This window comes from Siphateles boraxobius, unplaced genomic scaffold, assembly GCF_051911475.1.
Source record: "Siphateles boraxobius isolate OS27281-9 unplaced genomic scaffold, OSU_SipBor_1 1, whole genome shotgun sequence".
Classification (NCBI taxonomy): Eukaryota; Metazoa; Chordata; class Actinopteri; order Cypriniformes; family Leuciscidae; genus Siphateles; species Siphateles boraxobius.
In genome coordinates this window covers 12,430,758-12,453,476 of record NW_027508699.1, presented here as the reverse complement: position 1 = coordinate 12,453,476, position 22,719 = coordinate 12,430,758, and the positions used below count along the sequence as shown (strand labels likewise).

The 22,719-nt window shown below is 41.5% G+C and overlaps 1 protein-coding gene across 1 annotated transcript; it reads right to left on the bottom strand.

The window, feature by feature from the left end:
• Positions 1 to 14,418: 14,418 nt before the first annotated feature.
• On the bottom strand, positions 14,419 to 18,912 carry LOC143735242 (uncharacterized). The gene is made up of 4 exons (XM_077225387.1): positions 18,184 to 18,912; positions 17,419 to 17,945; positions 16,534 to 16,600; positions 14,419 to 16,458 (listed from the first exon to the last, which is right to left on the bottom strand). The coding sequence occupies exons 1-4, from the start codon at positions 18,695 to 18,697 to the stop codon at positions 14,948 to 14,950; spliced, it is 2,619 nt and encodes an 872-aa protein (XP_077081502.1). The 5' UTR covers positions 18,698 to 18,912; the 3' UTR covers positions 14,419 to 14,947.
• Between the last annotated feature and the right edge of the window lie 3,807 nt (positions 18,913 to 22,719).

Genomic DNA, 22,719 nt, shown 5'->3' with positions numbered 1-22,719 from the left:
CCCCGAATTAGGACATACAAAAAAAACTCCTAAACCCATTGAAGGGTAAAAATGTAATTGATGTTCAACAAATAAAAAGCAGATGTAATACGGATGAACAAATGATAAAGCTTGGGTTGCTGAATATTGGATCCCTTACTTCAAAAGCACTTACTGTTAATGATATGATTACAACCTACAGGTGCTGTGGTTGACAGAAACCTGTCTAAAATCAGACAATTACATTACTTTAAATGAGTCCACCCAGCAATATTATTGTTATAAACATGAGCCTCGTTGAAAGGCAAAGTGGGAGGTATTGCTGTAAGTTATTGTAATAACTTCAGAATTACAGAGAAGTCTAGTTTTAAATATAATTATTTTGAAGTGTTGGTGCTTAATGTAACACTATCTAGTGTAAATGATAAATGACGTTTGCGATTTGTGCTGGCTACTGTATACAGGCCACCGGGGTAACATACAGACTTTATCAAAGAATTTGCTGATTTTCTATCAGAGTTAGTACTGGCTGCAGATAAAGTCCTAATTGTTGGTGATTTTAATATACATGTAGATAATGAAAAAGATGCATTGGCATTGCCATTTAAAGACTTTCTGAACTCTATTGGAGTTAGACAACTCATGTCAGGACCTACTCATTGTCGTAATCATACTCTAGATCTAATATTATCGCATGGAATCAATGTTGATGCCGTTGAAATTCTACAGCAGAGTGATGACATCTCAGATCATTATCTAGTCTCGTGTATACTTAGTTTAGTCAAGGCTGCAAAGTCGACTCCGTGTTTCAAATATGTTAGACCTATCACTTCTGCCACTAAAGATCACTTTATTAATAATATTCCTGATCAATTTCATATCCTCAACATCCCAGATAGCTTAGAAGAACTCGATATTGTGACAGAAACTTTTGACTTTCTCTTTTCCAGCACTTTAGACACAGTTGCTCCTTTGCACTTAAAAAAGATTAAAGAAAATAGTCCAACGCCGTGGTGCAACAAGCACACTCAGGCTCTTAAGAGAGCAGCCATAAAAACTGAGCATTTTTTCTTTAAACTAGAGTTTTTTCGCATTTCATGGAAAGAGATCACGATTGCGTACACAGAGCCCTTAAAAGCTGCTAGATCTTCAACCCTATTAGAAGAAAATAAACAAAACCCTAGGTATTTATTTGAAACAGTGGCTAAATTAACGAAAAATAAAGCTTCAACCCCAGACGTTTCCAAGCAGCACAGCAGTAATGACTTTATGAACTTCTTTACTTACAAGATTGATAATATCAGAGAGAAAATTATAACTATGCAACATCTACCACAGTATCGCATCAGGCAGTGCATTGTAGTCTCCCTGTGGAAAATTTTGATTTATTCATTGGTATAGGGGAGGAAGAATGTTCAAAACTCGTTAAATCATCTAAATCGACAAGTATGTTAGACCCTATACCGACTAAGCTATTGAAAGAGATGCTTCAAGAGGTCATAGATCCACTTCTTAATATCATTAATTCATCTTTGTCATTAGGATACGTACCAAAAACAATAGGTTACTATCGTAACCCCGGTTCTCTGAAACATCGAGTGGAGAGATCCACCTATGGGAAGGGCATTCGTACCTGACCTCTGCAGAAGCATCCAATTGCACCAAGTCTGGCTAGACAGACAGAAGCGCGCAGCCAATGCCAGGTGAGGCCACACCCCCTTACCTACGGGCATATAACAGCTGGGCGCGCTGCTATTCCTCAGTAAGTATATTCGCTTATCGTGCAGCAAGCTGGGCAAAGCTGGGGGATCTCTCTCCACTCGATGTTTCAGAGAGCCGGGGTTACGATAGTAACCTATTGTTCTCTTTCATCATCTCGTGTTCGAGATCCACCTATGGGAGAGACATGGACAGCTCCCCGAATGCCCAATACACTCACAGTGAGGTTCTGAAAGCCAGAGAAAGACGGTCACTTCGGAGAGGCGGTGCCTGACACGTCCATTATTCATGAACCAGCAAAGGTGACGCCACACCTAACTGCTGTGGACAAGCAGGACATGAAACATGCATGAGGCACATACATGATAGTAACCCAACCCACCAAGGCACATAAACTATACCCATAAAGGAAAGTAAATGTTTGGTGACAGGAATGAACATGGCCAGCCGGCCCATTCACTCTTATTGTTTTTTTCCCAACAGGGTTACAGGGAAGAGCTAAGAAGACCCCAACCCTAAAACCGAATGTGCTACCGAGGTTCTGGTGACATCCAGCCGGTAGTAACACACAAAGGTATGAGGAGAAGCCCAACTGGCAACGGAGCAGATGTCCTGCAGTGACACTCCCCTAAACAAAGCCCAAGAGGCGGCTAAGCCCCTTGTGGAATGAGCTCTGATGCCCCTTGGGGGCTGCACTCCCTTTGCTTCATAAGCCATAGTTATAGCGTCCACAACCCAGTGTGAGAGGCGTTGCTTCGAAATGGGACTCCCTCTGTGCGGTGGGGCCCATGAAACAAAGAGCTGGTCGCTCTTCCGGAAAGCGTTGGTCCTGGTCATATATGCCTGTAAAGCACGGAATGGACACAGAGCATTCAGCCTCTGATCCTCTAGAGAGGTAAAAGGTGGAGGGTGAAAAGTGGACAGCTCCAACACCTCCGAAGTGAACGCAGAGAAGCACTTTGGCATGAAGGCCGGGTTAGGCTTAAGGGAAACCTTATCTCCACTGTGGGAGAACTTAGTGCACGAGGGGTGAACCGAGAGTGCATGTAGCTCACTGACACGTTTAGCAGATGCCAAGGCCAAGAGCAAAGCTGTCTTGAAGGACAGCAGCTTAAGGGAAATACTCCCCAGAGGCTCAAAAGGATGTTGAGACAGCGCTTCCAGCACCATGGAGACGTCCCACTCCGGAACAGTTCTCCTGATGACTGGCAAGGAGCGGCGTTACCTTGCACTGAAAAGGGCTATTAAAACAAATCTGTCACATGATAAACATCATTTTGCTATGCTAAGGAATGCTGTAACATCCATGTTGAGAAAGTCTAGGGCTAACTTTTTTTTTGACGATAATTAGCGAGGCAAGGGGTAACACAAAGTTAGTATGGGACCAGCTAAAAAAATTGATGGGCCAAGAACATAAAACAAGAAAACCTGTGGAACTAACGGTGGGTGAAAAGCATATTAGGAACCCAGCTGAAGTAGCTACGACATTTAATCATTATTTTGTTGACTCTGTTACAGCCATTGCCCAGAGCTTTCAACCGGTAAATGTTGCGGTGTGTAAAACTCCAACAACAGAACCTAGCCTTGTTTTTACATGTGCCACAGAAGCAAATACTGAAGCAATCATTAAAAAACTTAAATCGTCCAAAGCGAAAGATGTGCAGGGAATGGACACAGCAATGCTCCAAAATTTTAGCTTATCACTAGCCAGTCCTATCACAAAAATTATGAATCACTCCATATGTCAAGCAGAATTCCCAAACACATGGAAAACAGCCATTGTATCACCCATTTTTAAATCAGGAAACCCACAATCCGTTTCTAACTATAGACCAATAAGTATTTTACCTGTAATGTCTAAGATCCTTGAGAAATGGACATCTGATCATATAAAAGACCACTTAAATAACAGCTCTTTTCATCTTCACCCACTACAGTTTGGTTTCCGACCGAACTACTCAACTGAGTCAGCGAATTGCTATTTTATTGATAAAATCAAGTTATCACTTGACAGCAATAGCATTGTAGGAGCAATCTTTCTTGACCTTAGAAAAGCATTCGATACAGTAAACCATAGTATCCTATTGGCTAAATTATCCTCTTTTAATCTCTCAGATAAGGTATTAAAATGGATAAATTCATATCTCAGTCAACGATTACAAACTGTAAATATTGATAATAGTCAGTCTGAGCCCCTCCCTCTGTCGACCGGCCTGCCACAAGGCTCCATATTAGCCCCTGTCTTATTCTGTATGTACATTAACGATCTGCCACTGGTGTGTCCGGAGATTAACATTCAAATGTACGCGGATGACACAGTCTTGTATGTACACGGATCTTCAAAAACCGAGGTAGCGGAAAAGCTTACAAATGCGATGGTTAAAGTAACAACATGGTTGAATGAATCGTGTTTACAACTCAATGTGTTAAAAACGGTGGGTATGTTCTTCACAAAATCACATAAGGAAACCAAAGATGCAGATATCCTAGTGTCAGGTGAAAAAATAAAAATTGTCCAAGAATACAAATATCTTGGCATTTATTTAGATACCAAACTAAATTTTAGATCACATGTAAAGCAAACCTGTAAAAAAGTCAAATTTAATCTAGCAAATTTCCGATTTATTAGAAATTCAATGTCCATTCAAGCGGCCAAAACTTTTATGCACTCAATGATTCTATCTCATTTTACCTACTGTTTAACAAGCTGGTCCCAGGCTAACTCTACTACTCTGAAACCAATACAGTCTTTATACAAACAGACACTCAAAGTACTTGATAAGAAACCAAACCATTTTCACCACTGCGCCATTTTATTAAAATACAATATTTAAAGTTGGGAAAATTTAACTAAGTTCATAAATTGCTGTCAGGTCTACAAAATCTTACATGGGATGGCCCCACCACCCCTTGGTGATTTTGTCAATCTTAGAGCAACCACACACAGAATCACCAGAGGAGTGTCAAGAGGTGACTGTATTATTCCACTTAGAAAAAGTGCTTTCAGCCAGTCCGCCTTCTCCGTTAGGGCTTCTCTGCAGTGGAACACCATCCCGTCATCAATCAGAGACATCAACACATATAGCCTTTTTCGATCACATCTGAAACGTTGGCTTATTAGTAATCAGACATGTCAACACTGAAGTTTTACTGTTGCCCGTTTGTATTTTTGTATGACCTTGCTAATGATGTTAAAACTTGTCATCTTTATATGCATCTAACAAATGTTTTAACCTGTGGCACTGACAGTGCATGCTATTTGCTGCTACTACCGGTGCATATAAATACGTTGTTTTTCAAAACAAATTTTAAGTGAGATTTTACATTTTAATGATTCTCGTCTATTGCAGCTATGCTGTAGCAGACACGCATAGCTGTATTTACATGCAAATTTTTAAATGTGTATTTTCCCTAGGGTGCCTTTGTACAACTGGCAAACAGGACTACAGATGAAAATTAGCCCTTGGCTAACTCTGGCATGTTACAGGTGTACTGTTGTTAATATGCATTGTCCTGGTAAATAAATAAATATATAATTAATTCAATCTGTGGATTAGAGGGTGCTGCCCGACAGTAGAGCCCTCAAAACCCACATGACAGGTTGAAATTGCAGCCAAGTAGACCTTAATGGTGGAAAAGGATCTCCCTTTTCCCATGAGGTCTTGAAGGAAACACAAAATATCAGGAACTGAGCACCGATAAGATGTGAGACCGCGCCCATCGCACCACCCTTCGAACACTTGCCACTTACAGCCATATAAGGACCGTGTGGAGACGGCCCTGGCATTCTGAATAGTGGCGACGACACGCGGCGAAAGCCCAAGTGCGTTCAGGTTTGTCCTCTCACGGGCCAGGCCCAGAGAGCCACCCTGTCTGGGTGGGGGTGGTAAATCTCCCTGTTGGCTTGGGACAATAGATCCGTGCGAACGGGAATGCGCCACGGCTCGGCGTATAACAGAGGAACTATCTCCGCCAGCCATGGTGCCTTGGGCCATCAGAATGAGAGACAGGCCCTGCTCTCTCACCCTGGCCAATGTGGGAATTATCAGGCACAGGGGAGGAAAAGCATACAGGAGCACTCTGGGCCATGGGTGGGCCAGTGCGTCTACCCCGAGGGGCGCGTCCATGTGCCTTAGAGAGAAGAACATAGGACAATGGTAGTTTTCGCGCGAGACGAATAGATTTACGCTCGCCCGTCCGAATCTGATCCATAGCATTTCCACTATCTGCGGGTGAAGACGCCAATCTCCATAGATTGGGTTTCCCCTTGATAGCAGATCCGCGCCTCTGTTCAGAATGCCCGGAACGTGAGTTGCGCGTAACGACAGGAAAACCCGTCTGCTCCACACCAAAAGCTTGTAGGCTAGAGTGTGGAGTTTCGACGAGCGCATGCCACCCTGACGGTTGATATAAGCCACAGCCATGGTATTGTCGCAACGTACTAGAACGTGATGTCCCTGCAGGCGAGGCAGAAAATGATTCAGAGCTTTCCAAATGGTTAAAAGCTCTAAATAGTTTATGTGCGCTGAACGTAGTCTGTTTGGCCACAGACTGTTCACCGTTTTGCCCTCCTGGGTGGCACCCCAGCCTGTTAAGGACGCATCTGTCGCCACAACTTTCTGCATCGTAACCGCCCCCAGAGGGGTTCCCCGTGCGTAAAAAGTCTTCGCTCTCCCAGTGGCATAAGGCTGCGGAGCAGGCGCGTGTCACTGTTACCGAGCGGCAAAGGTCGCGAATCGGGCTGAAATGTGGTGACAAAACCCATTTCATGAACGCCCTCATCCTCAGGAGTCCCAACGGCATAACTTGGGTGGATGAAGCCATGAGACCCTGCAGCCTGAGACATGTGCGATATTGCACTTTCGCCCCTTCTCTGAACTGCGACAGACAGTTCATCAGAGAGCGAACGCACTCTTGAGAGAGACGCGCTCGCATGGAGACGGAGTTCAACTCCAAGCCCAGGAAAATGGCATTCTGACTGGGCGTGAAATTGCTCTTGCTCACATTCACTTGGAACCCGAGCGATGTGATGTGGGCGAGCACACGGCCGGTGTCCTGCAACACCTTCTCCTTTGATTCGGCTATGATGAGCCAATCGTCTATGTAAGTCAGGATTCTCAGGCCTGATATTCTCAGAGGTGCTAAGCCCGCCTCCGCGCACAGACAGAAAGATCGGGGACTCAAACTGAGTCCAAACGGAAGAACTGTGAATTCGTAACATATGCCCTGGTAGGCAAAACGAAGAAACTTCCTGTGCGGAGTATAGATGCTTATGTGAAAGAAAGCATCTTTCAGATCGACTGATGTGAACCAGTCGTTCTGTTTTGTGGCACGGGCGAGTGTGCCCTGTGTCAGCATTCTGAAATTGTATTTCCTCAAATGTTTGTTCAACACTCGAAGGTCCAAGATAGGGCGGATTGAGCCGACTTTTTTCGGGACCAGAAAATAAAGGGAATAAAAGCCCTGGTTCATCAGATTGGGGGGCACCATCTGAATCGCTCCCTTGTTTAGGAGAGATGAAATTTCCTCTTTCAGAATGTGAGAGGCGTTCTCTTCTGTGTGAGAAAAGAGAATGCCGTTGAAATGCGGGGGTTTTACTGCGAATTGCAATCTGTAACCCTGCATTACTGTACACATAACCCACTCGGGAGCTGAAACGGTTCGCCAAGCCGCTTAGTGACTCGCGAGTGCTCCCGCTCGGGCCAGAGCGGAGCTGTGTGAGACCAACAGGTTTATTTGTGATGTAATGGCGCCATCTAGTGGACACACTAGAGGCGACATGCAGGGGTTCGGAGGGATTTTCTCTCTCTGCAGTGAGATGAGTTCTCTCTGCAGTGAGATGAGTTCTCTCTGCGGAGAGAGGTTTTCTCTCCGAAACGAATTCATTCGATTCGTATTTTTTTGTGTTTTGTGTTGGGCAAACATTGGGGCCGAAGCCTTTATTGAGAGAGTGAGGGGAACAGAGTGTGGGCAGTGTGGTGTCACTGAGCTTAAACTTTCCCTCACAGAGGGCCCACTGAACGTGGGGGGAAAACACACATTTCTCGAACACAAGAGCTGGGCAGTCTTGACAGGCGGTGAGCTGATCCATCCGCGGGACAACCCTGGGTCTCTTGGACGGGGGTCCTAGAAGAGGAGGGGAGTCCGAAGGGCTCGTGGCCCGTGAACATGGACTGGACGCCCCCATCGGCTGAACATCAGGCAGGCCGCTTGCGTTTCGAGTCGGTGGGGTTGGAATTCGCAGGTCTCCCGGCCGCGGCGGGAGCGGGCTTACCCCAGTGCCTGTTTGTAGGTGCTGGCTTATGTTGCCGTGGGGGTGGTTTGTTGCGGGGCTTTTCCTTGTCCTGATGAAACTGTCGTCCTGTGGCCGGTGGGTTAGGCAAACGCACAGAGGGCGCCTGGCGTGGGACTGCCTTCCTGGGAAAGCAAAGCTTGAAGGCCTCATCCTCCTTCCTCTTATCGTCACACCGTTGTTGCATCAGTGCGACGGCGGGGCCGAAGAGAGCCCGGCCGGGCTCCACCGGCGCGCCCGCGATGCGCCGTTTCTCACTTTCAGGGAGTCCTGACAGAAGAAACGTTAAGGGCCCTGACAGCCACGGCCGAGGACTTATAAGCTGCCTGGTGAACGGAGGCAGCAAAACGGTCCATTTTGTTGGGCAAGACCGGCTTAGGGGGAGCGAGCAGCCCACCCTGAGCGGGGTTAAGGTGCCTGGCAATGGAAGGCTCAACGGCGGGAGGTTTCGCCCATACCGTGCGCTGCCATGTTCTTAACCTCGAGTCACGTTAGACCGTGTTTGAAGTCGAGCGGGTCGCTCCAATAATTCCTCATGTGCTTCGCACACGCCGGGAGGATGGGGAAGAGTTGTTTCCTCGGGCCGGGAGGGGGTCCCAGCACTTTCCTATCATAAATATCCCTCTCCTGGTCGGTGGCGCTCTGAGGTGCCGGCCATTCAATGTTGAGACGAGCGGCCGCTCGCTCACACACTTCCAGGAGGATGGCTTGAGGCAGAGCCGCGTGGGCGGTAGCCTGGGGAACACCAGAGGGCGGCATGGCCTCCTCGTCCTCTGAAACCCCAAGAATGGCCGCATCCTCCTCTTCGCCAGAACCGGGCGGTTCGTGGACGAGAGCGAGGTTGTCCTTGAAGATGTCCTCCTCGGGGAAGGCGGGATTGGGCTGGTCAGCCCAGATGAGAGACGTTGCGCCCCGGGAGGCCCCCGGTAGCACGTTGTCATCACCGTGTCCCCCGTCCGAGTCAGAAGGGCTGAGCCCGGTGCACTGTGTCACTGCCACCTTGAAACAGCGTTTAAGCAGCTTCCTAGGCAGCATGAGGCAGAAACTGCAATTCTCCGGGTTCTCCAGGGCTTCCCGAGGGTGCTTAGGACCCAAACAGACCACGCAAAGCTGATGAAGATCCTTAGCCGCGATAAGGGCACCACATTCAGCCGGGCAGGCCCGTGATAGGCTATCCCCTGGAGAGGCTGCAGGCTTAGACAGTGACATACCAGCGAAGAAATCGGAGAAATACGTGGCGGGCAGCCGTGAGGAGAAACGGAGAAAATAGCAAGAGGGTGGGCAGCTCCGAATGCAAAGCAGCAGCAGTTGAAAAAACAACAACTGTCACGTCCGGCGGAGGCTAATCTGGCCGATATGTCCTCCTGAAGACACGAGGTGAGCAGTGTAAAAATCAACCGAGCTGTGAGATGCAGAGATCGCGAGAAGCGAATGTCAAATGAGGAATCAGCGCGCCCAGCTGTTAAATGCCCGTAGGTAAGGGGGTGTGGCCTCACCTGGCATTGGCTGCGCACTTCTGTCTGTCTAGCCAGACTTGGCACAATTGGATGCTTCTGCAGAGGTCAGGTACGGATCCCCTTCCCATAGGTGGATCTCGAACACGAGATGATGAAAGAGAACTTTTAAGCTGGCTATGATTAAACCGCTTGTTAAAAAAACGTAACTTGATCCTACAGAATTATTCAATTACAGACCGATCTCGAATCTACCTTTTCTGCCAAAGATACTACACACCTGCAAACTTGTCGCTTTTCGGCGACAATCGCCGTGGGGGGGGGGGAGTCATTTTTCCTGCCAACCAAAATTTCGTTCTTTCAAATGTAGGCGCTTGGTAAGCGTGCTCATAATCCGCCAGAGCCACAACAACATTGCCCAACATTAAATGGCAAACGTAATGCAAGCGGAACGAAACGGCTCGTTATTGTGTGGTTGACGGACCGTTTATCAGTTTGGAGGAAAGCAGCGCGAGCCGATCTTGATCAAGCGGCACTGTTACTACACAGCGCTAATAAGAGATCCAGTAAAGGAAGCATTTGAATTTGCCACAGAAGTAATAACATCGCTGCGACTCCTGCGAGATCTAGTGAGAAACATTCACATTCACACTACTAAAATATTACATTTCATTTTTTCCAAGGAGCTGTTTTGTTTTATATGCTCCTAAGAAGAGTCAATTATAGCTCCAGAATTGCTCAAAGTAAAAAAAAATCATACTTTATGATGTAAGTTTTAATTTAAAAAAAGACTAAAAAAAATAAATCAAGTAAATAACCTAAAACCTGGTAAACAGTAATTTCTAACAACATAGGGCTATTTAGATAAACAATCTGGCGAGCATGTTGTTTTAGGCTAATACACCAACAGCAAATTTCTGTTTAATAAAGCTCTCAGAAATGTGTCGTTTGCATATTAAAATCTCAAAAATTAAGATTTTTGAATCAACACCGTTATCAGTTTGTAGCAGTAAATAAAGAGATGTCTTATCGTTCAAAAATTTTGTATGGCGTACCAGTAGGCTCAGTAGTAGGACCGTTGCTGTTCACAAAAAACAGAGATTCTAATTATTGGACAAAAAAAAATCCTCACATACTAACCTAGAATACTGTCTAACACTTGATGGCTGCTCTGTCAAGTCTTTGTTCGTGGTTAGGAACCTGGGTGTGCTCTTTGATACCAATCTTTATTTGAAAGTCACGTGTCTAGTATCTGAAAAACTGCATTTTTCCTTTTTAAAAATATATATAAATTACGTATATGCTCTCAATGACAAATGCGGAACAGTTAGTTCATGCGTTCATGAGATCAAGGCTAGATTATTGTAATGCTATTATGGGCCTTTAACAAAAAACTACAGCTGGTCCAAAACGCAGCAGCCAGAGTTCTTACCAGAACCAAGAACCTGTCAACACTGGATTGGCTCCCTATTAAACATTGTATAAATCTTAAAATATTGCTGATTACTTACAAAGCACTAAATGGTTTAGCTCCCCAGTACTTAAGCGAGCTCTTAACGCATTATAGTCCGTCACGTCTATTGCGATCTCAAAATTCCGGCCAGTTGATAATACCTAGGATATCAAAATCGACTGCGGTAGATCCTTTTCCTATTTAGGACAACACAGTCCCGAAGTGTCAACTAGTCTCTCTACTGTGAAGGCCTCCTTCCCTTCCTTTTACCTCTGTACCGATAAAACTTTGTCGGGACATTTCAGGTTCACGTGGCTACGTGGAAGCGTAAAAAATTCTGTAATATACAAATTCTGTAATATATACTGTAATATACATTTTTCAAGGCTTATCTAGGAACTAACTAACTTTAGCTAGACAATAACTTTATTCTAGAGCTGCTGTAAAGCTAAAACAATCTCTGTTACTTTAATTTCCTAACACTTTAAAGCTGCTTTGAAACAATCTATATTGTTAAAAGCGCTATATAAATGAAGGTGACTTGACTTGATTAGTTTTATGTACATTTGCTCACCTGTCTAATAAAGTACATGCAAGAGCTCTGTCAAGTCAAAGTTTGTCACTGTTTGGCGCTCTCGGCATCTCGAAAACGCTTACCTCGATATTGATCCTTGTTTTAGTCCTCCTTTTGTCCCAAAGTCTGCTTGCCATGATCCATAATGTTTGAAACATTATGGATCATGAACAACAACGAAACAACAACAGTGTGAGCGTGCGGCTAGACGTAACGCTGTTGTCCACGTCTGTCGCCATGGTTACTATGGCAATACGAGCGGAAACCAGGGATAAGCGGATATTACCTCATTGACAGGTGACAAGTGAACAGGGAGCCATTATTTAAAATTGGAATTTCTCTGAAATTAAAAATCTTTGGGGACACTTGGAATATTGTAAGTACACAACTGCATGAAATATATCACACTGTGCAAGTGATTTTTGGATATTTTATAACAAAATTCTTACATATTGTACCTTTAACAGACTGGTAATGTCAACAAATTAAAAAATGAATGCAGCGTAATTACGTAACTTTTTTGGGTTAGAAATTATCCAAAATACATTTTTGAGCAAGTACATAACCAGACAGTGTTCAAAACTATCTGATTGCCTTAGCTCGATTCAAAACAGTAAGGTTGTAATAATGTTTTAATTCCAGTGGTACTGGTGGATTTCCGCGGGAAATTCGAGCATGTCTTTGTGTCATTACGTCACATCTGTACACATAAAGAAGGAGTCTCGGCTAGTAGTGTGAGGATGTTGGAGGTGGAGATTTATAGCCTTTTCTCACAGCACTTAATATAATTAAACTTATCAATTTGATGGCGGATCCAGAAAGGTTCAAACGACAATCACCGACAGTTCACGATAAATATCGGAACGATTGTAGTCACACAATGGTGATGTTGTTAACATTAACAACTTGAGAACAAAGGATAAATTGCAGTTTGCATTTCTATTACATCATTACAGATATCTTAAATAGTATTTAGACTAGTCAAAACGTATTTAAAGATATCTCGAATTGAATTCCTCACTAGTGCAATTATAATATGTAGATATATATATAGATTTAATTGTCATTCTGACTAGTCAAATTATAAATACGAATCGTTGAAACACTATTTTAACTGTGCATTTTCAATAAAGCATGTTGATTTAGAAATATATATTTTTTTTTTATTAAAATGTTTCATTATTCATACTTTGAGACTAGCAAAAGATAGCATAGAGGTCAGTGGACATATATAAAAATATAGCCTACATTTTTTTTTTTTATAAAATTCAAAGCTAAAAAGGTATGAACAGTAATTAATTATATATTTTGCATAATATAAATGTTTGTAATGCTTGTTAATATTACTAATAAAAGTAAAAAATTTAGGGCAAAATATAGAGTAACATTTGATGTTGATGGTCCACTTTAAAAATTCTACTGACTTTAAGTAACTTTGCAACTACTTGTCAACTTATAACCAGAAGCTGAACCCTAACAGTCCACTAATACTCTAATGAGAGTTATTTGACATTTGCAAATTAATGAGTTACTTAATGTAGTTGCAAAGTTACTTAGAATGTCTAAAGTGGACTCAAAATAATGCATAACCAAATATACCTCTTTTCAAATTGGGTTAGCTGAGCGTTTGAGTTGGAGACCCCATGGGAAAACATTTGTATGGATCAACAGTGCTGTAAATATTATTTTCATTATGTTATTTAAGTTCACAAATGACAAATTCGGCTTCATCTAATTTCCAACTTGTATGACTTTCCTTCCAATCAACACTATACTCCATTGACTGTCAAAAAAGTCTGTGAGATATATTTTTAAATATCTTCTTTTGTGTTACAGAGGAGAGAAAATCATGCAGGATTGGAATGAGAGTGAGTAAATTGTGATAGAATGTTTAGTTTTGGATGAAGCATCCCTTTAAAAGCATCTACTCTCTGATACATCAACTAAAACATTTAATAATATTTGAATAATTTAATAATCTAATCTCAGTCTTACTGGCTGAGAAAATGTAATAGTGTAAAAAGAATCTTTAAGCTCCACACATTAAATGTTTCCAGGTGTTTCACTTTAAGTCAAGTACAGGCTTCAACACAAGAGTATTATTATTACATCCTCTAACACTGAACACCTGAACTGTCACTTCACCAGACATTTAACCCTTGCACTGAGAGAATGCCATACAGTTCTTCTCATCTGTCCTGACAGAGAGAAAAATGGACTCTTGATTCACATTTCTCAGGTTAGCATCTAAATCTCTATACATTATATTGCTAACATTTGAGTGTTATGTTCTAAGTGAGGTAGATATTTACAAAGATAGTGCATGTCTGATTTTCTATGTTAAGCATCTTTGTCTCGTTTTTAACCATTGATTAATTCCCATCTGTGTGAAATTTTAGAGGCGGCTGTATGGTGAGGGCCGTCTGAGAACTGACCTGACCCTGTTAAAGTAGCCATAATTCAGTGCTTCACGTTAGCCCTTTGAAGGGCTCAGTCTATCACACTCTTCTCCTTATGGAATAACTTTAGATCAACGTCATCCCCTGCTCCCAGTAAAGTTTTAATATTAACCAAATGTCTTGGAAAACCGCAAGTCTGTGTACATGCTTCCTAAGATTATAAACCTATTTTCAGCCCTAGTTTGGCTTCAGTATAAGGTTTCTTTTACTGTCTTTTTATAGAAACCTTAAAAACTAAGGTGTATTTGTACAAGTATTTGTATTATTATTTGTGATAAATTAAATGTCATAATTTCTGTTTTAAGAATAGCAACACAAAAGAAAGGAGGCCAAAGGGCTACTTTTATCCTGTTTTAACAAAACCTGCATATTAAAGAGCACAATCAAAGACATCTGGTTCTGTGTGCCAAACACACCTGCATTTGATTCCCACTACCAACTGAAAATGTTTACCATCTTTTTCGGGAAAAAATAAAATAACAACAACATATAGTTGAAAGTTTTATTCAAAGATACAGGCAAGATACAAAACACGCTGTAAGACATCTCCCCATTTAAGGTGAGGAAAAAAGCAAATAATTAAGGAAATATATGTAGATAATAAATTTGTTGAATGCTATGAAGTGCAAATATAATAAAAAGAAAATACATGATCAGAACTGGTAGATGCAAACATTTTAATAACATTTTAAAATTAAACCATACAACAACCTATCACACAAAGATCCGTAAATAATAAAAATAAAAAAGAAAGAGTAAATTAATCAAATTTTCTCAACTTTTAAAAAAAATCATACATGATGACACAATGCAACTTAAAACCCAGAAATCTACTCTGAAGCAAACCTTTCTTTTTTGTACTATTTGGTTGTACAGGTTAGAAAATGATTTAAAAATTAAGCTTAATCAACGACTAATTGATGCCTTAATAAAACCGTCATCCAAAAGTACCTCAGCTAAATGCATAAAGACAGTAAAAACATCAGCATGGCAGTTTGACGCTGAATCATGCTATGATTATGCAGCTGTCCAGAGGATAGAAATGCTACTTCCTGCATCATGGGCGATTTGGTTGATGCGTCCTCTCACACAGTCCACTGTAGCGAAGATTACAGTGCCATTACGTACCTGGAACGATCCCCTCAGTCCCACGCTTGCCCATACACTTCCCTCCGACATGTGTCCACTAATCTGTTGAGCTACAGGGGCTGGCTGAATCCCCCGAGACCCACTCTGTTGGAGCAAGGTGAGTTTGATTAAACTGCATGAGTGGATAAGCCGCAGATTTAAAGCCACACTTGCTGTCCCTGCTTCCCGAAAGATGAAGTCTCTGTGATCTTTGGTTTCAGCAAGTGCAACTTGTGGTACTGCTGGAGTTGTCTGATGGAAGAACAAGGCCTTATTCCGCACTGCACCTGAGGGGAGACTCTTCCTGGACACGGTGGCTGACAGGGCAGTGGACACAGCCGAAGGGATCCACACTAGACTGAGCATGCTAATCCCAGAGTCGTCGCCAAAGTAGCGCACATTGCACTGCGCGGGTGCAAGGATCTCGAAGGTGAGCATATCCCCAGAATCCACAGTGGTGGCAGCCGACAGAGATATAGATGTATCTCTGTAATGAACACCAGGCTTGAATGCACGGGTCAGCTCAGCACTGCTTCCGTTGTGGTTCACGTATGCAAGTAAGTAGAAGCCCTCTGAGATGCAGGCTTGACCCATTGAGTACAATGCTTGCTGAAGGACGAACTTCACAGTGCCACTTTCCCTGAAGCGCACCCCACGATTGTCATGGGTCAGGCCGACCATGTAAGGGTCGGAGATGGATGAGGTACGGAAGGCAGGACGGTAGTTGGTGTGGTAATGCGCAGAGGCAACGGCCTGAGCAGTCATAGCAACTGCACCTGTGTCATGGGACAACCAGAGCAGGCTCAATGGTGCTATTAGGCTGCTCTGAAGGTGCACGTCTTCATTGTCGTGGCTACACTGGTTGGTGACACTCTTGAGAGAAAGGTAGAGCACATGACCTGGCTCCACAGCAGCTGCTCCACTCACACTGGCACTCTGGAGAGACTTCCCCTCCCGCTGCTCCAAACGCATGCCACTCAGATCCCGACCTTCACCTTCACTGGCATTCAGTCGCAAACATGCTTGGACAAAGCTGCGGCAGCCATGTCTTAAAGCAAGGTTATGGTCGACCCAAACAAGACCATGCTGGTGGAGCACTATCCAACCATCAGTGCTGGAAAGAAGGCTTCCGTCACTATTGCCACGGATGAGAAGTTGCTTATCAGGAAACTCACTACCCTTGGCTAGGTCAACATTACCAGACCAGGAAAAAGAGAGTCTGCTTTCAGAGGGATTGGTGCACACCGCATCACTCGTGGCCAAACATGGGGACGTCATTGGCTGAGAATCGCATTCTGTACAGGCTTGACACTCTTCCATCTCAGAATTGTAAAAATAAGAGTGCCCACACATCCCAGCAGCTGCTTCCCTCTCCGACATGCCGGAGCAGCGGAATCCTCCTGAAACAATGCACTATGATTAATCTCTTAGGAAGTTAATCTTAAACAAATCTGTAAGTCTGGTAGCCAGCTTACCTGGTGTGTTGAGGCACTGGTTGCGTTCTTTACATATGTTTGGCATCTCTAGGCATTCGTCTCTGTCCTATTGGACAATTTTAGTTGTCATATTGTATTTTTTAAGTTGTTAAACTTGACATCAAGTGTTGTTGACACATTTATTTGTTTGAATATGTTACATCAATTTAATTTGATTGCACCATCAGGGCTTGACATTAACACCCACCAGCAGTGGCGTGTAACGTAGTCAGTCCTACTAGCCACTTTGGCATGTTGAATGTTACATATACATATAATATACATTTTTCAATTGTAGTCTTTTAAAAAGGCATCTGGAATTATAAACTAAGTGCAATGTAGTAGTATCAAAAATAGATTTGTTGATACATATTAATACTGAAATATATTTCAGTTTCCAATACTCATTTCAAGCAGAATAGGAACATGATCTCTCCGACTGCGATTTGACACACAAACCTGCCTCCCCTCACTCACTTGTTTAATTTGCTCCGGGTGAATATTGTCGGTGTTACAGGGTTTGAATTTCGGCATGGGATTGCACGTATTACACATCATTTTACTGATTTTGAGCTCAACCAAAGTGAACGTAAACAGTTGAGAAAGAAAACGTGTAACAGTATAATGGATCCGTGCGTCAGGTCTTTAAGTGACAGCAGCCTAATATACCTGCTCCAAAATTAAAAATATCTATATGGCAGTTTTCCCCTATGGTATTGATGTCAAAATTGTGACCAGTGAAAATGCGGAATGGCTAGTAACTTTGAAAAACCACTAGCCATAGTGGCTGGTGAGCAAAAAAGTTAATGTCAAGCCTTGTGCACTATTTATCTGATAAAAATGAACTTTTTAAAATATACATAAATCTCAATTACAACAACATACCTGGCAAATCCTGTCGGCATGAATCGAACACTGAGCCACCAGAAAGAATCCTGGAGGGCAGACAGTGCATTTCTCACAACGTGGTCGGTCTGCACTGAAGTCGCAGTACTCATCTGCTCGGCAGGATCCACAGCCAAGTAGAGGTCTGTCAGCATCCGTAACGCTAGCATCCATGTTCATCTTATGCATTGTGAAAGCCTCCTGAGAATAGGTTCTAACCTGGGATTGGAGACCATGCAAATGGCTCTCAGTGACTCCCTGCGGGCCTTGTACAGATAACTGTTTGACGCTGTCGAGAAGAAAACTGTATTGGGTCTTGACTTCCTCCATCTTTTCAAACATAATCCGTTGCTGGTCCAGTATTTCCCTTTGGTGGGCTAATAGAGCACTTTGCTGTTCTCTCAGTGTGCTCTGAATTTGCTTAACCTCAGCTTGCTGTCCCTGCAGCTGGGCTACCAGTTTATCTTGACCTTTTGCCAAATGCAAATGCAACACCAATACATCTTCAGAGTGGACCTCATTTGTGCCTGGTCAAAATGTAGGAAAAACATGACATTGAGTCACATTTCAAGCATGCTTTAATATTGTCATGGAATTGACATGCTTCCACAATCTGCCTGAGGAAGTAGGCAACAATCCAACATGTAATCAATTTTGCATGGCCATGAATGAATGGTGTTCAATTTAAGTGTAATTTCACTATTACGAAAACACAGGACTGGTAATACCCAGCACCCTGGAATAAATCATTCTATCATTGTTTACCTGGTTTAATGTCGCATGTTAACTGAATTCCAGTTGATGGCCCCCCTCGAGTTCCCAACTCCGGAAATTCCCCCAATACTTGCTCGGCTCTGTCCTGCATATGGACAAAAGAAAGTCTGCTTCTTTCAACATCTGATCCTGTGATGCAGGCATCTCCAACACAGGAATGCTGTTTGGGATCTTGTCGCATCCTTGCAGGCAGTTTACAACCGATTCCTTTGCACTCTTTAGTATCATTATTTGTTGGTCTTGGTGAGCCATGGCAACCTCTTACCGTGCATCCCTGTGGGGTGAACACCTCAGCCGTGATGGTCCTTGGGTTTTCTTTCGGACTGCCACTTCTGCTGTTCTGCGGATGTATTACTGTGTAGGGAACCGATGGGCGTCTTGGAGCATAAACTGAATATCTGCTCTGGTGATCTGCTGTTCTGGATGGAAACCTCTGGCAGTGCACTCCTGGGCAAATTCCACTCATGATCAGACAAATGAGAAATAAAAACATTTTAGGTTCCATCGCAGCTCGTGCACTGTGTAAAGGAAAATGCTAAAAGACACTTAAACTTGGGTCCCTTGTAATCCAGAGAATTAATCAGCACGGAGTCAAACACATGGTGAGTTTCGACAATTGTTTACAAACTGTGAAAGCAAAAAATCTGAATAAATCGAACATTTTAAAGATTTAAAGCAGTAATATTTTCTGTCTGGAAGGGAACATGTGCTCTGCAACCTGTGGTGGAAGTTCTGAGGAAATCTCTATATGTGGCATTCCACACACTTAATTGGCAACAGGTTTCTCCAAGCCTCAGTTAACCCATAGAGCTCCCATGATACTTTTTTTTAAACAAATCAAACAAATTTTAAAGAATTTAAAAATCTACTCCATGTTAGACAGGTAAATGCAGAGAGCATTGCTTTATCATGATGTTTGATGGACACAGATTCAAAGGGGAATTTAAATCCTCACCATCCTCATCAGTTATTATTGTTGTTTAGGTTTTACATTAATTTCTTTTAATGAATAATTGGAAATCACATTCATTCTCACAAATATTAAACTTAAGTTCATAAAGTTTCCAATCTGGTAATGTATAAATATTCATCCCAGTCTATTAAAGCAGATGAAACTGAAAATCTAGTATATTTCACTATTTTGTCACTGATATATTTGTCTCCCAATTCTGTTCCCTTGTAAAAAATAAATAAATAAATAAATAAATTAGAAATGTCTATACTTAAAAGTGTTCTAGAAATACATCAATGAGTATAAATCACCGTTTGAGCCTTTTCACACGTTAGTACAGGGTTCATTCTATGCTTAAGCATCTGTAATTACAACCAACATCTTTAATTACAACTGACATGTGTTTGTTTTCATCTGCCAGCCATTACCTGCTGTGGGATCATTTAAAGCTTCTGGTGTTAGTTAGAAGCAGCTCCCAGCCTCCCACACACATACGACTATGCACACATCTCAAATGCAACTTGTGTAAGTATTAAATGTTTATATGTATATATTATATGCTTATGTCTTCATTATGCCCTTTCATGTAATATTTACTATTTGATTTGGCAGATGCACTGCATATAAACCTACACAGGCACACTACTGCAAATGATTTGTTATATAATAATATCTTTCTGTATTTTATTTCAAGTGATTGTTTTTTTGTGTGTTTCATGATTCTTTTAATAGTTGCTCAGTAAAATGCATGCATTTTTATTCACAAAGCATGTGGTCAACAGAGGCTCCTAAACACCTCAACCTAGGATCTCAGAGATTCCCCACTAGAACAAACAGATGTGGCTGCCGAGCTCTTGGCAACGCAAGAGAAACCAGACCTGGCTGTTTACATCCTGTTTTCACTTTCATATGGTAACAATAGATGTTGTCCTTTATCTTAAAAGTACTCATTAAAACCTAACGGGTGTCTGTTTTCTCTTGCATTCTTTGCATGTGTTCCTGGTATGACTGTACGGTAAAAATCAAACTGTATTATATTTTACTGGAAATTATTTAATTGAACTGAACTTAACAGGTTTGTTCCACATTTCGTACTTGATTATAGCCTAATTCAGTTGACTTTACCAACTATGATCAAATACATTCCATTGATCCACAGCATTTGGTTTCTAGTATTCTGTACCCTATTTGATTTACTCACTGTACTAAATTTTACATCTTGCTTTGATATTTTGTACTTTTTGATGTCTGAAAATTAGAAATTTTAACAAAACATTACTTTTTATTAGAAAATGTGCGTTCTTGCAATGCATTTGACAGGCTCTTTGTTGCACTCCAAAAAGGAAATGCCTAATGAAAACAATGTCCTAATGATTCCTAAAAGTAAACACATTATAAAGCTTCCTCTCCATGTACATCTGCTTCCATGGGAAAATCAGCCAAGCTTTAAGCGTTTGATTAAGGTTTGCTTATGAAACTTGAGCATGTAATTAGTGTATTAGGAGCATAAGCTGAACTCAGTGATTGCTATATACACTATAGAGGCATTGCAAGTGAGCTAATATTTCACCATTAGCACTAGGACTTATACCTTATCACTCTCGTCTCTGCGTGCAGGTTCTAGACAGACTTTCAGTCTGTTATGGTGGGATTTTTCAGTGATTTTAGGTTACATTATTACGCCAATGATGCCACTTCACAATTCATTGCTTCACGACAGCTAAAAAAGTACATTATAGTATATATGTGTGTAGAATGTAATCCGGACATCGGCCTACTACATTCACTATGTTGTCATTATCATGTGACCAGCATCATTTACGTCGCTTCACTGCCATTCATAAATCTCTCCAGAAGTAGTAGCCTAGGTCATCCGGGTTCTCTTTGCCTACTCTTTTATGAGCACTGTGAATTTGGACTATTTTTTTTTTAGTCTATGATTTGAACATACTTCAGACCTACATCACCCTCTGCTGTCCACGAAGATGAATAGACTCTCTTCCTGACCACTGACTGAGTTCTGTCATGGACTGGTGCTTAAAATGTGTTATGTCTTTGTTAAAAATGAAAAATCATCAAATGAATACGTTTGTCATCCAGCACCTGAACACATCTAACTCAATGTTTTGCACAGGAGGGTGCTTTATTATAAAACGAGATTGTACATAAAAAGAAAAACAGATTATATACAAAACGATAATAGAGATTATATTGTTTGCAGATATTCCGCAAAGGAACATTTAAATTACAGATCACTTGCACATCTTATGACAAGGCCTTGCAATGCTTAACATTAAGTGGTCATTGTTCAGACAGCTCTATGCGAGTTACATTCTCACAGATATTTCATTGGATTCAATAAATTAAAACATCGCTCGCCTTCAACAGTAGTTTGAGACGCTTCTAAAAACCAGAATCACCTTGATGTTTGTGCCATGCTAACAGTTATGAGCTCACATTCGTCAGTATACATTAAACTTTCAATGAAATCTATGGATTTTCACCTAAATTCAGCAAAACTTCTGAACTGGTCTAAATAGAAAGACTCAAATTCAGCTTTTCCATGGTCCCTCTACATAATATATACAACGACAAAACTGATTTCTGCTACTTCATGTAACAAATTTTAATCTGTGGGCAATGAGACTCGTTCAGCTAGTGAGCCAGTGTCGCCCGGTCAGTGCAACATAACCAAGTTCACAATACTTCAGCAGTTTAAAACAGAAAACACTATCAAAGACCAGCTTGGCACAGTTTAAACTCACAGTATATGGGTTAATCTCATGAAAACATGTCCAGGTCACAAAAGAAAAAAAATATATTATGCATAAAGGAAACAAAGCCTATAGGACCACTATTTCTGTATTTAATAGTTTACTTTTGAGTTTTATTTTTTAAATAATTCCCATTACCCTCAATAGTGATTATCATTTCTGTAATGCATTTTATATTTAATTCACCATAAATTATTGACAGTATAAGAAATATTACCAGAATGCATAAAAATGATTTAAATAATATATATATATATATATATATATATATATATATATATATATATATTTAGATTACAGCAATGAGAAAGATTTTTGTTTTGCATTACGGTAATAATAATAATATTTTGGGGAAAATGCGCTTAATTGTCATAAAAAAATCTTAAAAATAGTCATAATTGTACAGGACAAATATTCTTTTCTAGGGGTGAAATATGTAACGTGGACATGTTCATATGAAGTTTTGTTTGATATGCAGAAAAATCTCTGCACATTACTGCATCTGTCTTTTCCCTTACAGTCATGAGGTAAAGATTATAGAAAATATTAGCAAATCTTGATGGCGAGATGTAACCAAAAACTTAATTGTCATTTTTATATATTTTTTTGCCTAATTGTTTTCCAGGCATAATAATATTCCAGAAATGACATTCAAAATTTCTTCCTCCTGTAAGAGCTTGACAGTTTAGTTAAAAAAAATGAAAAAAAAGAGAAAGAGACAAGTTTTAGGGGAAAATAAAAACTAACTAGCCCTAGCTGACACTTGGCAAATACGGATCTCAGTACAATGACAAAACACGC

Coding starts and splice junctions, on each gene's coding strand:
- LOC143735242 (XM_077225387.1), bottom strand. CDS start 18,697: ATGGAACCTAAAATGTTTTTATTTCTCATTTGTCTGATCATGAGTGGA. Junction 17,946..18,183: donor AACATGCGACATTAAACCAG/GTAAACAATGAT, acceptor CATTTTGACCAG/GCACAAATGAGGTCCACTCT. Junction 16,601..17,418: donor ATGCCGACAGGATTTGCCAG/GTATGTTGTTGT, acceptor ATTGTCCAATAG/GACAGAGACGAATGCCTAGA.